The 14,150-nt window shown below is 41.3% G+C and overlaps 3 protein-coding genes across 5 annotated transcripts; 1 reads left to right on the top strand and 2 right to left on the bottom strand.

Moving 5' to 3' along the window:
- Positions 1–924: 924 nt before the first annotated feature.
- Positions 925–5,932, bottom strand: LOC109528642 (cyclin-Y-like protein 1). 2 transcript variants are annotated; one of them, XM_019891500.1, is made up of 10 exons: positions 5,166–5,932; positions 5,010–5,084; positions 4,894–4,928; positions 3,957–4,057; positions 3,674–3,709; positions 3,393–3,444; positions 3,196–3,315; positions 2,193–2,359; positions 1,349–1,511; positions 925–1,276 (listed from the first exon to the last, which is right to left on the bottom strand). In XM_019891500.1, exons 1-10 carry the CDS (start codon positions 5,317–5,319, stop codon positions 1,160–1,162), a joined length of 1,020 nt encoding a protein of 339 aa, XP_019747059.1. In that variant the 5' UTR covers positions 5,320–5,932; the 3' UTR covers positions 925–1,159. The 2 variants fall into 2 exon arrangements, with proteins under 2 accessions (XP_019747059.1, XP_019747060.1); XM_019891501.1 differs by lacking the exon at positions 3,196–3,315.
- Positions 5,933–6,300: 368 nt separating this feature from the next.
- mettl21a (methyltransferase 21A, HSPA lysine) lies at positions 6,301–7,385 on the top strand. Its single transcript, XM_019891505.1, has 3 exons — positions 6,301–6,559; positions 6,634–6,745; positions 6,829–7,385. Exons 1-3 carry the CDS (start codon positions 6,413–6,415, stop codon positions 7,224–7,226), a joined length of 657 nt encoding a protein of 218 aa, XP_019747064.1. The 5' UTR covers positions 6,301–6,412; the 3' UTR covers positions 7,227–7,385.
- A 196-nt stretch (positions 7,386–7,581) lies between these two features.
- LOC109528643 (cyclic AMP-responsive element-binding protein 1-like) lies at positions 7,582–13,600 on the bottom strand. Of its 2 annotated transcripts, XM_019891504.1 has the most exons (8): positions 13,452–13,596; positions 11,953–12,040; positions 11,715–11,861; positions 11,529–11,629; positions 9,535–9,674; positions 9,265–9,447; positions 9,042–9,195; positions 7,582–8,963 (listed from the first exon to the last, which is right to left on the bottom strand). In XM_019891504.1, exons 2-8 carry the CDS (start codon positions 12,031–12,033, stop codon positions 8,819–8,821), a joined length of 951 nt encoding a protein of 316 aa, XP_019747063.1. In that variant the 5' UTR covers positions 12,034–12,040; positions 13,452–13,596; the 3' UTR covers positions 7,582–8,818. The 2 variants fall into 2 exon arrangements, with proteins under 2 accessions (XP_019747063.1, XP_019747062.1); XM_019891503.1 differs by having other exon boundaries at positions 9,042–9,447; positions 13,452–13,600.
- Between the last annotated feature and the right edge of the window lie 550 nt (positions 13,601–14,150).

Consider the following 14,150-nt stretch of genomic DNA (forward strand, 5'->3'; position numbering starts at 1 on the left):
TGGCGCCCCCACGAAACCTAAGGGAGCCTCAGCAGTAGATAGTCCGCTGCTCTCTGCTGTACGGGTTTCAGCGCGAACATGTACGCAAGCGCGTCATTTGATTTCAACCAATCAGCGCCGACGCAAAAGACGTCACACACGACAACAGCTAAGCTAAGTTAGCCGAGACGACACTCGAAGTCGGACGGACACGATTTTCTGCCAATCTGTGTTTTTCCCTTTTTGGCCAAATATATTTTTTACGACAACTGTCTTGTTGACGGCGTCTTTTATTCGTTCCACTGGGGTTTAGCAGGTGTGTTTATAAAGAGACGAAAATTGTTTGGGGACTATCCCCCACGTTCTAGTTGAGATGGTATAACCCAAGAGGCAAAATGACGCTTGCTACTGTTGTTGCGAGTTGCCATTCGTTCTACTAAACCATTAGTCAAACGCCATCATGCCTTCTGTCGTTATTACACAAACAAAAATCTCTTTACTGTTACAAGTGTTAGTGCCTCAATATGGCTACGCTCGTGAAAGCAAAACAACGAACTCAAACGCGTCTTCGTTCAATGTTGTCAACAAATATCCGGATTATGCAAATTTTCCTCAATTCTCCGGAGAAATTTTCATAAAAATTTGAAAAACCCGGAATTCCGGGAAAATCCGGAGGACTTTCATCTCTGATTTTTTAATTTTGGTTAACTTATATAGAAAGCAAAATTACAAAAATATTCTAAACAGTTCTCTGTATCTTGCAGTGAAGTTCGACTGTCCAGTAAATTGACTTTCTTATACCTTCTGGCCAACTTCGGGCACAGAACACAACTAAAGCCTTTACTTTTACAATACTGGACTCTTTTAACAACTTTCAGTTTTTTTTTCTTTTCATTATTTTTGGGGGGTGAGGGAGACACCACACCAAAAAAAAAAAAAAACAACTGCTGCACTTAATTTTATTTTAGTTGAATAAAGTCTGTTACATTTCAGCCAAAATAGCCTACATAGTAAGCAAAGCAAAATTTACTTTTGTCTCCGTGAAAGAAACACCACCACAGGGTAGCATCCAAATATTTGTGAAGACACTTTGAAATGTCAGTCTGCGAAGTATTTAGGCTCCAATTCAAACGTATGGGATTGGAGCCCATCATTACTTCACTTCCTTGCAGGTTTCAAATTAGGACAATATTGCTTTTGTGTTCTTGACATGAACAAAGTTGTCTGCACTGACGGATCTCCGCAAACAGGATTTGCTCACGTTCTTATACTGGTCCTCACACAGCCTGGAGATGGCCTGAAGAAAACATTGCAAGCTTGTCAGTAATGCACAACAGGGACATGTGGCGAAGTGCTTCCGACGACTCACCTCCAATTTTTGGGCTCGCTTGTTGCTGAGCGGCTCCAGAAGGGAGCCAACGTTATTGTCATCAGCGAGTGAGCGCAAGTCAAAGTAGTATTTGGCGTAGACGCTGGCCGGGACGTTAATGTTGAACTGGAGCAACTCAAGGAAGTGACGCTCCATCTCATTCCTGAAAGGTCAAACAGGATTATCAGGGATTGTGTCAGATTAGTTGGGTCAAATTTCCTTTAAAAACATGGGTTGTTGCATTAAACAATAATTATTCACACTTTGAATATGTAAGAGCAATAAAAAGAACTGATATTATGTTTGACGTAATTTCATTAAGGTTTAGGGCTGTATTTTCGTGCCCAGCAAAGGGCTAGCGCAAAGCACAGTCTAACTGTACACATTGGTGGAGGTGCCTTTCTTTTGGTATTTTCCGCAGCCAGCCGCAAATACCAACGAACGCTTTACCCCGCTGTGGGAGTGAACACAGCCAACGAGCTTTGCGATCAATAGAAGCGGCTCCTCTCAATCCCTTCAAATTCAATGCGCGAGAGGCGCAGTCTTTGACATGACGGAAGCAGAAGCTGACTGGCTGGAGACCATGCAGGAGCTCACAAAGTGTGCAAAGTACGTTTATAAGGAACTGCAAGCAGACCTCCACGGGGGATGATATATAGTTTGCCTGGGCTATCACACGCTGTGAAGAGGGCACTTGCCACCCAACGCACATTGTATACAAAACTAGAGCCCAAAGAGTCAGGCTAAGTTTGAAGATTTTCATGAAAACAATAATGCAAAGCTAAAATGCCAGAATGTTCAATGGCACCTTAACAGTACTTATCAGATTACAAGCAAGACTCACATGTCCTCCACAGTGATGTCTTTGAGGATCTGGCAGTAGTCGACATTCCATACTGCCTGGTCATCCCAGACTTTAGAGGCCAGCAGGATGGCACCTAAAACAATGCGCTTCCAGTTGGAAGGACAGATGTCCATCTCTGCATAAGTTAGAAGCCTCTCCAAGTACACCTGTGAGAGAACCAACCTTTACCTCATCCAGAGCTAAAGATATCCTTAGGAGGGACACATCCATGCTGAAAGAAAGCAGCTTATTCACTCAACAGCAATTCCTCCGCAGAATGGATCAATCTCATCAAGTCTTCTCTCAAGTCATAATGATCAATTAAGTCTGGTTCCTTAAATGAATGAACTGGTGTTCCACAAGGCAGTGTACTTAGTCCTGTTCTGTTTAGTATGTACTTCAATCAGTTTGTGTGTAGCATTAGCAATGTTACATTGTATGATAATATTGGCATTGTTGTCATAGTAAATCTGCAGAGGAGGCAGAGTAAACTAGAATAATAAAATGATGTATATCATTTCTTGGCTGAAAAAAATGCTGGTTATGGTAATCAAAAAGTTTGTATGTTATTCACCAAAGGCCAAAAAAAAAAAAAAAACACAAGCACTCAACAGTAAGGATTCCCCCAATTTCTGTGTCGTCCTTAAGGATAGCAGACTGATTAACTGCGTGTTGAATCAAAATAAAACATTTGCTTCAACTTTTTGAATGATTTTGTCAACATTTCTTACGATTTTTTGACGCTACAGACCAAAACCGGAAATTAAAACGTTATTATCTGATTCAACGATTCATCAAGAAAATAATCAACAGATTAATCGATTATTAAAATAATATAAGATAATTATCAGCTGCAGCCCTAGATGAGAGTCATAAATGTCTTGCCTCATAAGTAAAGCGCTTAAAAAAAAAAAACAGCTGTCGTGAATTGATGCTATATTATGTAAATGAAATTTAGATGATTTATCTTAATCAAGGTGTTCATGCAATGTTGTGAACTCACCAGTGTCACAATGGCGCACTCGGCAGTAAGCTGTGCAGAGCTGAACAGCGTGCGTATGAAGCGGTAAATGAGCCTGTTCTCGGGGTTCACTGCAGAGTAGTCGTCGGCAACTTTCTCACGCTAGGGAGGCAGCAACGGCATCTGTCAGTCATGAGCCAAAACAGAGGCCAGTAAAAATCGAAATGCTTTTATCTCACCGACAGTGGGTGTTTCTGCTCATCAAATATGTCCAGCGAGCGACTGGAATCCCTGCAGTGGAGGAGAGAATGTGAAATTAAAGGTTCACTTTGCGTGAGATAGATATTTTTTGTGCATTTACAGGTTTTCAGAATGTCAAATTAAGTTGACCCAGAAAGATTAACGTGGATTTTAGGTCCATTCTGCTCAATGTCACAAACTTTTTGAGAAGCGTAAGTTCATTGAAGTAAAGATGCTGCCTTTAATACCCACACTTAATAAACAAGCTAAGCACCCTTACCTGTTTTTTATGTGATAGTAAATAGCCAAGGCCACACTGAAACAGAAAATGAAGGACATCAGTTTTGGAATGTGTGTCACTGTTTGGAACAGATTCATTTATCTCTGTATATTTTTTGTGACCAAGTCTACCTTCTGTATGCCTGACAGTTACCGGTACTCGAAATGCAGCACAGTTCAACAGATTTGGGAATCCTGATGAGAAGTCTGCCGCTCAACTCTAGATTCTGGGAGCTACAGTACATCTCCCATACTTGCCAGAGTGCAAAGCAAAGCTGGTGTACCATTTGATGGTGTTCTTGAGGTTGGGCTGGCTGACTGTGCTGTCATCTAGGAAGATTGTCGAGCAGGAGCTGTACTTCCTCATCAGAAGGCCAGGGGACATCTGGTGGAAATCACAATGTTTAGCCTAAGAGTAAGGAAACTGATGTGGATAACATCTGATCTTAGCTTTACACTGATACCTCCATTTCTAAATCTTCAATTAATCGGACATACATGTCTTTAGAAAAGGGAGGATGCAAACGCGCCCCAAGTGATTATTCAAAGTCAACAAAGATACTCTAGACCCGAGCCAATGCTGAACGGAACCTGTAGCCGTGATGTGAGCATGATGGTAGGCCAGCCACTGTTCCACCTTGCTGCATAATAGAGATGGGCTTCACAACAGATTAGTAAAATTAATTGAGTGCAGAATATTAAGGGATTTGTCCAATCCTTCATTTGTAACCCTACTGATGGAAAATGAGTACAGGGATTTCAGCAGGTAACTTTAATCGGGCTAGTGAATTTGGCACATCTATATCTCTGTTTCACTTATTTTTATATGGCTTGCATTTACTTGTAGGATTTTAAGTTTTGGTGTTTTGTTGTTGTTTCAAAGCAACAAACATTTACGATCTGAAACAACGGTCATAAAAAGATTTCTTTACACATGAGTACACATACATTATCCTATAACTATGGTGGAGAACACAAATGATGACAATAGCATTCTGCTTCTATGTTCCTTTGTTTATTTTATAGTTACTGGATGCTTTTCAACCCTAAAATGCCAAAGAGACTAAAAATGAGAGTTGGGCTGTGGCTACAATCTGATATATTTACCTGTGAAAGTTGACTAATATGCACAGCGCTGTATTTTTAACCTATATTTTATAATGCACATCAACATTTGAGCAATGAATGAATGAGAAAATTACCATTGTATGAAAGACTCACATTGTTGATGTTGTTGCTTTTCCTTTTTTCTCGCACTAAATTAAAAGGTGAGAGAAAAACATTTAGGTGACTTTCAGGTGGATAATGATGACAGAAGGTGACAGAGAAAGGCTCACCATCTGTCTGAGATTTGTTAAGGAACAGGGTTGTGGTTCTGGGGTGATCCGATGGGTTGGCCTCTTGGGCCAGCTCTAAAAGAGAGGAAAGGTTATCCAAATATATGTCTACCTCAATGTTGCTGTACTGTGCAAAGGAAGGTGCTCTCCTCTCACCATCTGGGAGCTCTCTGTCACTGATGTGTTGCAGGCAGGTCGCAGTTTCCTCACTCACATCTGCGGTGATAGGACAGTCCTCAAGGTCCAGCTGTCTCCTGAGACGCTTGGGACTCTCTCTTGGAGAAATGCAGCAGGACACCGACCCACCCATTGCTTAATTTCCAATGCAACTGACGAGAAATATGGGCTGCATCATCTCAGTCAATTTCTTCATTGAAGAGGCCTCAGCTATTATCCTTTTAAGTTAGGGTAGGTTTAAGTATGTAAAGCCGGCGTGCAATCCTCCTGAACGAAATGTGTCTTAGCTTCTGAGAACAAGGATGTAGACTCAGAGTGTTTGACAAATATGCAAACAAACCAGACATGTCTTGAGCAGCTGACATGTTCAGGGCGTGTGCGTACCAATGTAAGCACTGTTGCATTTTTGGATGCCTTCAAACATGGGTGGAAAAGCTTTAATAGTGTAAAACATATCCGTATCCGGTCATTTTACGAAACAGAGATTAAAAATCCAAAATCGGGGCTTTCTCTTGGTCCATGGGCAGGCTTCCGCATCCATTCCAATCCACGACTTCACTACATACTACGATGACTCGGCCTTAATTAAGAGTCAGTGCAGTGTAGATGCATAGAAGATAAATGACACTTCAGTGAAATCCAACAAATAAGCACAGTATTTTTTTTTCAAACATTATCCCACGTTCTGTATGTACATACTGCGAGACCAGACCACTGTTGTCCAAGAGCACTTCCAAGACGTCATATCCGGGTGATTATTTTTCAAAATAAACAGCATTCATAATTTAAGTGAAAATAATTATAAATTGGTACAATGTCTGTTAAAGTATTAGGTATTTTCATTTACATTCCCTCGGTGTTTATTATCGGACAAGAATTTGGTTTCCAAAGACTATAACAATCGACAATGGCAAATATTACAATGTAATTTTGTGCTAATTAAGGCAGTGAGTATGATTCAAACAAATATTGATTTCTAAATTGATGAGGGGCGACAATGGGCGTGATGTTTATGAATAAATGTGATCATATAGTTTACTTTTACAAATGCGACTGAGTGAATAAAGAAACGTATCCCGTAATCTTGTACTTAACAGTCACCAGATGAGGGCAGTAGCATTGCAAGAGTAGCGATGACTTACCTTCAGCGGAAGTGGAAAATGTGGAAGCAAAGAGAGTAAATTGTTGTTTGTTTATAGTGAAGCGTTTAATGGTTCGATTGCGTCATGGCTCTGGTTCCGTATGTTGAAAATGTGGTACCTGCCCTTTCCAAACTTCAGAATTCATCGGCGCGTTTTCATTTTGCCAGCCATGATATCGTCATAGCTCAGGATTGGAGGACGCTTGGAGTGGCAGCGGTTGTGTGGGACGCGGTCGGTAAACTTAAGCATTGAGCAGAATTGCGCTTCAACAATGTGCATGAATTTACAGTGACACGTGTTTGCAGGCTGTTGTCTTGTGTATGTACTTGGAGCTGGGCCATGTCGATCTCAAGGGGAAGGTGTCCATTGAGCTGGGGGCGGGCACTGGATTGGTGGGCGTCGTTGCAGCCTTGCTGGGTAACTTTCACTGATTGTGTTACTGGTGATGCCTTTGCAGTTTTAACACTTAAAAATCGAATGTGACTTTGTTGACTTCTAAGGTGCCAAAGTGACCATCACTGACAGGAGGTGTGCTCTGGAATTCCTTTCTAACAATGTCAAATACAACCTGCCCTCTGACCTCTGGGAATCTGTGGCGGTGTCTGAGCTGTCTTGGGGCGAGGGCCTTGATCGCTTCCCAGCTGGAGGCTTCGATCTAGTCTTGGGAGCAGACATCGTTTACCTGGAGGACACATTTGTGCCACTGATACAGACACTTCAGCACCTGTGTGCGGATGCCACCGTGGTGCTACTGGCATGCAGGATACGCTATGAACGAGATACCAAGTTTTTGACAATGTTGAGGGAGCAGTTTACTGTCGAGGAGGTTTACTATGACAAAAATAGGGACATCCATATTTACAAAGCTGGGAAACAACTGCCCAGGAGTGATTTGTGATTTCTTTCTGAAGACACCCCATTTAAATAAATGTATTGTTTGGAAATCCAAGCTTCTCAGAAACACTTTTACTAACAGCGGCCAAAATGTAACAGCTCTAACAATGTATTTTACAAGCTGGTGTGGACATTAAGAAAATAAACGAAAAGCCACGTGAAATATAACAAAGTCTTATTATACACCATACCTAAAAGGAAAATAAGACATCCCATCATGATCAAGATTTCTTTGGATTGGGTGCGCTTTACAATCCCTTTGCAGAATTTTTGACCAATAGTCAAATGCGATGTGCAACACACTTGATCAAATTCAGATATGACATGATCTTTAAGAAGAAAAAATGACATCCCAAACATTTTGTGGACAATTACTGCTTACATTGTTGCAGGGCATCATGCTTGAATGTTGAATACAAGGTCTCAAAAAATATATGTGTAATTGACTCGAAATGGCTTTACTTCAACGGGGGAAACTTGTCATTTGGATTTGAAACAACATTTGGAACACCAGGGCTGGGACTTTTCAGACACACCTTGTATATCTGGATTGTTTCAGCAAGGAAAAGTGCATACTGTATACAACCTCATCTTACTAATTTGAAGTTCTCGAATTTCCTTATAACACAGAGAAGTTAAAACACATCATCACAGGCTGTGATGATGTATCTATTGCATAAGCTGTAAGCAGGGCTCATTATTTTTGGTTTTTATTTTAAGAAAATAATGACATCAGAAATAATTAGAATAAAAGCCACAATACAAAAAGCCACACACACACACACACACCCTGTGTCAATTATTCGTTCTCTACATTTCCCCCCATCTCTTCTCATTCAAGGTCTAAAAAAAAAGACCATGTTTATTGCAAACACACGTGTGGAACTCCTTCCTGTTTTTCTTTTTAAAAAAATGTGCAGATCCATAGAAAGATTACAACAACCCAAAAACAAAAAATAATGACCCTGCATTAATAAGGTTAGAGACAAAATGCCAATTAAAAACAAAAAACGGAAAATTCGAGATCGCTAGTGTTTTGTGCTGCATAAAACACTAAAATCCGAACGCAAAGCATTTTTGTTCACGTAGCAAGGCAAAGTGTGCTAACAAAGAGGGCGATCTCCCAGAAGGAGATCAGATGCAAATTCAGGTACACCTTCCAACCACTGTGAAACCACACCGTTTGTTAATGATGTGAGGTCTCCAAGTGAGGCACCGCCAGGAAGCTGGGGGCGGGGGCTGTAACTGTTCCATCATTCGTGCCAATGACATCTTGCAGCTCCATCTCCCGTTCAAGACCCAGTGACAGAATCTATTCCTTTGGTCACTTTATTTATGGGCGCCCCTCCCAGGACAAATCCACTCATGACGATGTCACAGAAACAGAATGCTAACTTAGTACTGCCAGTTAACTTTGCCTACTGGGCCACATAAATTTCTTGCTTTTTTGTGTGTGTATGTGGTTTCTTTTTCTTTGTTTTTGTTTTTTTTTAAGAAAGCAAAACAATTAGAAAAGGTAGAGTGGCATCCATATGCATGGCTCTTTGCTGAGTCTCTGTACATGGGCGGGCCCACGCCGGGCGAATAATGATGAGCCTACTCAGATTTATGGCAGTACAAGTCTTTGAGGGCTTTAAGTTCCTCAATGAGGGTTTTGTTCTGGTTCTCCAGCACGGCGACCCGATTCTCCAAACACTTGACATACTCCTTTTTCTTCCTGCGACACTCACGGGCAGCCTCCCTGAATGAGAGGACCAACGGTCTTGAAAACGGTCTCAGATTGTGTGACTGTTGTGGTGCACTATTCTCAGCAACATACCTGTTTTTCATAAGGCGCACCTCTCTTTTGCGCGTGACTTCCTCTGTTCCCGTCCCTGTACCTAATGCGGGCGAGGTCGCCATGACGACCCCGGGGGTGAGAGCGCTGGATGGGGCTGTGCGGATCTGATAGGCCTGAACATCTCCGGAGGCGGCTGAAGGGTTGGAGGTAAATGGTAACAAAGAGAAGTGCCAGAGGAACTTTGTTTGCCATCTTTTCTCACCTTGTACAACCACCTGGTTGCTGGGCAACAGGATCTGCTGACCATCACTGGTCTGGGCGTATTGCAGGATGGTGGCACCTGGTTGGCCTGTGGCGGCATTGGCCATGGTGAGTGCTTGCAGGCCCTGAACGCCATCTGTCCCATTATTGGCCAACTGGATGGCCCCTCCCTGTGTGATGGCGACTGCAGAGGGGAGATAATTGTGACACGTCGGCCTTAATATTTCTTCAAAACCCACATCTGCAAGCTGGCGGTGGACAATGAACATACTGTATTGGCCGCTGCTTGTTTGGTAAATGGGCGTGGGCATGGTGACGGTGGTGATGGCCGGGGCAGAGTCGTCTTCTGACTTTTCTTCCTCGATGCAAGGAACTGCTGGAGCGTCTGATGATAAGTCGTTTAGGATTTTCCTGAAAAGAAAAGCAGACATAGGTTACTGCCACATTCCTCCACATACCCCCACCCCCAATATTGCGATTTAATATGTATTTGTTCAAGGTCCTCTTCTCATTTATTTTTAAACAAACAAGGAATAATTTATTCTGTATTACAATCAACTTTGTGTGTTTTGGGTTTATAAATTAGGCTAATGCTAAAATAAAGGCAAAGGAATCATTATTTTCTGATCCGCTCATCCTCACAAGGGGCGTGCTGGAGCCTATCCCAGCTTTCTTCGGGCAATAGGCGGGGGACACCCTGAGCTGGTTGCCAGCCAATCGCAGGGCACACAGAGACAAACAAACCATTGGGACAATTTAGAGCGTTCAATTTTTCTGCCATGCATGTTTTTGGAATGTGGGAGGAAACCGGAGTAGCCGGAGAAAACCCACGCAGGCACGGGAAGAACAAGCAAAGTCCACACAGGAAGGCCGGAGCTGGAATCGAACCCTGCATCTGTGCACTGTGAGGCCGACGTGCTAACCAGTCGACCATCGGGAGGCAAAGGAACCATGTAGTAATATGAAAGAGTTCATTTATCTACTTCAATTAGTCAATTTGCTAAACAATTGACTTGGAGTCTTTATCTACACCAACTTCACAAAATTCTAGCACACAGTCATGCTGAAAACAGAATTCATTAAATCAGATTACAACAATAATCCAAACAAAACTGTGACTTTATCTGTCTCTTCAACTTTTATGAAAAAAAAAAAAAGATATTTTGTGGACTTCACTTCAACACCACTGAACCTATTTAGACATGATATAAATAGATAATGAAAACATACATATATCTATATAAAATAATGCCTACCTACCAGGGTATTATGGTTTTGGAATTTTCATTACAGATACAGGTAATTTTGATGGCGTCTTGAGCTGTGTTTTTCTTAAATGGAGTTAGTATTAATTTGCTTTTTTTTTATATTATTATTATTGTTGTTTTAGTTCCACCATAAATAGCTTGGTTTTAGTTTAGTTTTGGTTACTTTTTGTTTCCTCTTCTTTAAATTGTGTATTACTTATTAAATGTGTATTAAATGTGCAAGATAAAAAAAAACACCATGTTAAGTATTGTGTAATATAAATAAAACAAAAAAAATATCCATCCATCCAGAATTCAAATACAGGTCCCGTATAACAGTCTAAAGATACAGAATTTCAAATTGCAGTGTGGAACACAACTTCAAAAGTTAGTCTTTATTGCTCAATTGTCAGCTTCTGAAGTATATTTGAATTCCTGTTGAAAAGTACTAAACCTGGTTGTACAGTGTACTGCACTATTTTTTATGTCCTGCAGATATTTTTGTCAGATGTGAACCAAAAAAAGGAAAGCACTTCTTACCTCGCAGTACATGAGTATGACAAAAATCAGTGGAGCCCGTCTTGAAGCCAAGTCAAACATAAAACACATCGCCGGGGAGTGACGTTATCTGATGGCGATTTTTTTCTTTCCTGGCTACTGCGAGATGACATTAACAGGGCTATGACTCCCATATGACTATTTGAAGGTTCTCTTTCCGGCTAATAGTGAAATAAATACATTTAAAATCAACCCCAAAGGATCATGTATTAAATTAATTGCCAAAGATGAAAATGAAGGACATTTTCGCTGTAATCATAGTACGTACGTAGTACATTATGTAGTACATAGTACGATTTGTAAACGTAAAATGTAGTTTAAGTTAGTTTTTTTTAAAATGCATTTTAATTTTTATTTTTATTTTGTTAACGAAAATGTTTTTTTGAATTTGAATTGAATTCAAAAGAACAAAATAGACGGTTTTGCAAGGTTCTTGGAAAAATAACAAGAAACATCACACCTGTACGAAGGTCTTCTGGACAGGATCTCTCTCCTCTTCTGAGAATCTGTGACACTGTCAACAGACTCCTGAGAGTCCTCACTCTCGGCAACTGTTGAAATCTTTGCAGGAACACAACAAGTTCTGTTTACATTTCAACTGTTTACTGTGTTTTGGTGAGATAAGCAGCAGGTATTGGGTGCAGACCTGAACTGCTTGGACCTGAGGGGGCTGGATAACCGAGGGCTGGGCCGCTTGGATCACCCCGTGCACTTGGACGGTTTGGCCGTTGGGCAGCTGCACCAAGGCCACTGTGGGACTGCTGGATGACACCTGGCTCGACGCTATGGAGGCCTACGACCAGGACAAACCACCCAGTGAGACACTTTATGCTCAATAGCAGATTAGACATTTTCAAGTAGAGGTGGTGATGTGATGACGTTACCTGGGACAGGCCAATCTCGGACTCTTGCTTCACACCCGTTTCACCACTTTGCTGTGTATCGGCACAAGCTTCCATTGTCATTTAAAATCTGCACAGTGAAAAAAAAATCTTTGAATATATATGCATTAGTATTCAATTAAAGTGTTAATGTGCACAGCTGATATTCAGATGAGATGCTTTGCCTCAGCAACTTCTAAGAAAGGGGTCACTAATGTAGTGATGATCTCATGAGAAGCCCGCAGACCTGTTCTAAAATAGTTTACCATTGAGGAGGCATTGTGATTTTATCGGAATATTGTAAATGTGATCCTTTTAAAGTGTAAGCAGAGATTTACAAAAGAAATAAAGTGGTGCATAGGGATATTTATCTGTTTCTTAAAGGGCAAGTCAAATCAAACATGTTCTATCCGCCCCCACTAGTCTAAACATGGCATTCTGATTAATAATGTGTTAGTGTAATATGAATTAAGCAGCAAAATGCACCTGTAATTATCTCCACAAACGCAATATTAATCAGAATGTGGTGTTTAGACTGGGGAGGGACACGTGGAACATATTGCAAAGACGATTTTTTGAGCTGACTTCCCCTATAATGATTTTAAGAAATCATTAACATGATCAGTGTTTTCACTTAAATGTTAAATCATTAACTTTTAACAATAACGACATGAAAAGTGATTTGAGCACATTTGGTATTTAAGAAGCGTTTGATCAAACTGGTAGCTCTTGGCGTGAATTAGTTCTCAAAAAGGAGCTCTTAGTTTGAAACAGGTTGGTGACCCCTTTTGAAATGCATCCCGAAGGAGGGTGTGGCTTTCTTAATACGTTTGATCAAAGTAAAAAAACGTAACAATAAAACAGTCGTGATGAGCCGGGCAAGCATTTCAATCGTTGTCTTGATTAATATAAGTTCTTGTCTGGCTTAATTCTGTGCAGAAATGCTGCAAGTAGCTTGTCGCTGGCCACCGTGACCAACATTGCTTGGTTAGCATGCTAACAAGCTAATAGGAAGGTATACACTTTAATTCCGCCTTAAAGAAGAGAGTTTAGTTTCCTCCGCATTCCCCCTATGAGTCGGTAGTGTTCAGATTAAAATACGTCTCGGTTGATTAATCAAATGTGCCTTAATTTCATTTCGACTGCAAAGTTGCAGCCAGTAAGAATTTGCGAGGGAAAATGTTATAACTGTACCACCAGTTTATTTGCTTCGTGTTTATTTCAAACAATGTATTTGCTAAAATGTATCAAACTGCTTCTGTGACTTAGTCCAGCGGTGTTAGGAATTTTGTCTCTTTTTGTCTCTTCTTTTTTTAATGTAGCCCAGTGTCCATCTAAATCAGATTTTTTTCCGAACATTGCAGCCACTGACTCATTTTAGTGAGCCTCTGCAACGCCGCCGCCATGATTTCTTTGTTGGCGTTGTGCGGCTACAAACCGCAAATAAACGTTGCGGGCAGCCATCTAACTGTCTAGCAAAGATCGGATGCGTATCCTCTTACCAACACAGACTCGCTTCGTCACTCCCGGGTCTACGGAGCTCCACTTTTATTCAGACCGACACGTAAGAGATCGCGTCAGGCTACACCTCCGTCGCGTCACCGAGAACAACAACACCGAGAGGAGGACGAGGGCTACGACGACAGCGAGAATCGGCGAGGAACAAGCGGATGTCCGGAAAGGGCCGAAGAAGGCCGAGTAGCCGAGAACCCGCGAGTATGGCCGAAAGATTCTTCCTCTTCTATTAAAAGAGGTTGGCATTCAAGCATTTGGTTGCGGCAGCGTCACCGGTGGTTCCGACACGCGTCTTGCAAACACTTTTTTAACCCTATCTTTAAACCCTACTTTGAAACCCTAACCTGTGTTAAAAAGCCAACTATGAAAAAATGTATAGGTGCACCCTGTGTGAGCTTCCCCAAATTGATGGCCCGAAATCCTAGCCGGATGCCCTTTCCACAAACAGTATCATGGGCGTCATTAGGCCTATTTTAGGGAGGCTTCAGCCTCCCTAAAAATGTCTTTAGCCCCCCTAAATAATTTCATTGCATTATTTAAAAAAAGTATTATTTATTTTTCCTGTACTTTCCTAATATATTGCATCAAATTCAATGTAATGTGGCCATTTTAAATGATATTTCGATAACCTGCCATTATTGTAATGTTAAATCTCCCAGGTTTCCTGAACGCAACAGGTGTTGCGT

This window comes from Hippocampus comes, unplaced genomic scaffold (genome assembly GCF_001891065.2).
Source record: "Hippocampus comes isolate QL1 unplaced genomic scaffold, H_comes_QL1_v1.1 scaffold174, whole genome shotgun sequence".
Taxonomy (NCBI): Eukaryota; Metazoa; Chordata; class Actinopteri; order Syngnathiformes; family Syngnathidae; genus Hippocampus; species Hippocampus comes.

Excerpts from the sequence above, each read along its gene's own strand:
- LOC109528642 (XM_019891500.1), bottom strand. The coding sequence starts at position 5,319 with ATGGGTGGGTCGGTGTCCTGCTGCATTTCTCCAAGAGAGAGTCCCAAG. Across the intron at positions 3,445-3,673 it reads TACTATCACATAAAAAACAG|GGATTCCAGTCGCTCGCTGG; the intron begins GTAAGGGTGCTT and ends CCTCCACTGCAG. Across the intron at positions 1,512-2,192 it reads GACATCACTGTGGAGGACAT|GAATGAGATGGAGCGTCACT; the intron begins GTGAGTCTTGCT and ends TTGACCTTTCAG.
- mettl21a (XM_019891505.1), top strand. The coding sequence starts at position 6,413 with ATGGCTCTGGTTCCGTATGTTGAAAATGTGGTACCTGCCCTTTCCAAA. Across the intron at positions 6,560-6,633 it reads CAGCGGTTGTGTGGGACGCG|GCTGTTGTCTTGTGTATGTA; the intron begins GTCGGTAAACTT and ends ACGTGTTTGCAG. Across the intron at positions 6,746-6,828 it reads CGTCGTTGCAGCCTTGCTGG|GTGCCAAAGTGACCATCACT; the intron begins GTAACTTTCACT and ends TTGACTTCTAAG.
- LOC109528643 (XM_019891503.1), bottom strand. The coding sequence starts at position 12,033 with ATGACAATGGAAGCTTGTGCCGATACACAGCAAAGTGGTGAAACGGGT. Across the intron at positions 9,448-9,534 it reads AACAAGCAGCGGCCAATACA|TCGCCATCACACAGGGAGGG; the intron begins GTATGTTCATTG and ends TCCCCTCTGCAG. Across the intron at positions 8,964-9,041 it reads GTGCGCCTTATGAAAAACAG|GGAGGCTGCCCGTGAGTGTC; the intron begins GTATGTTGCTGA and ends CCTCTCATTCAG.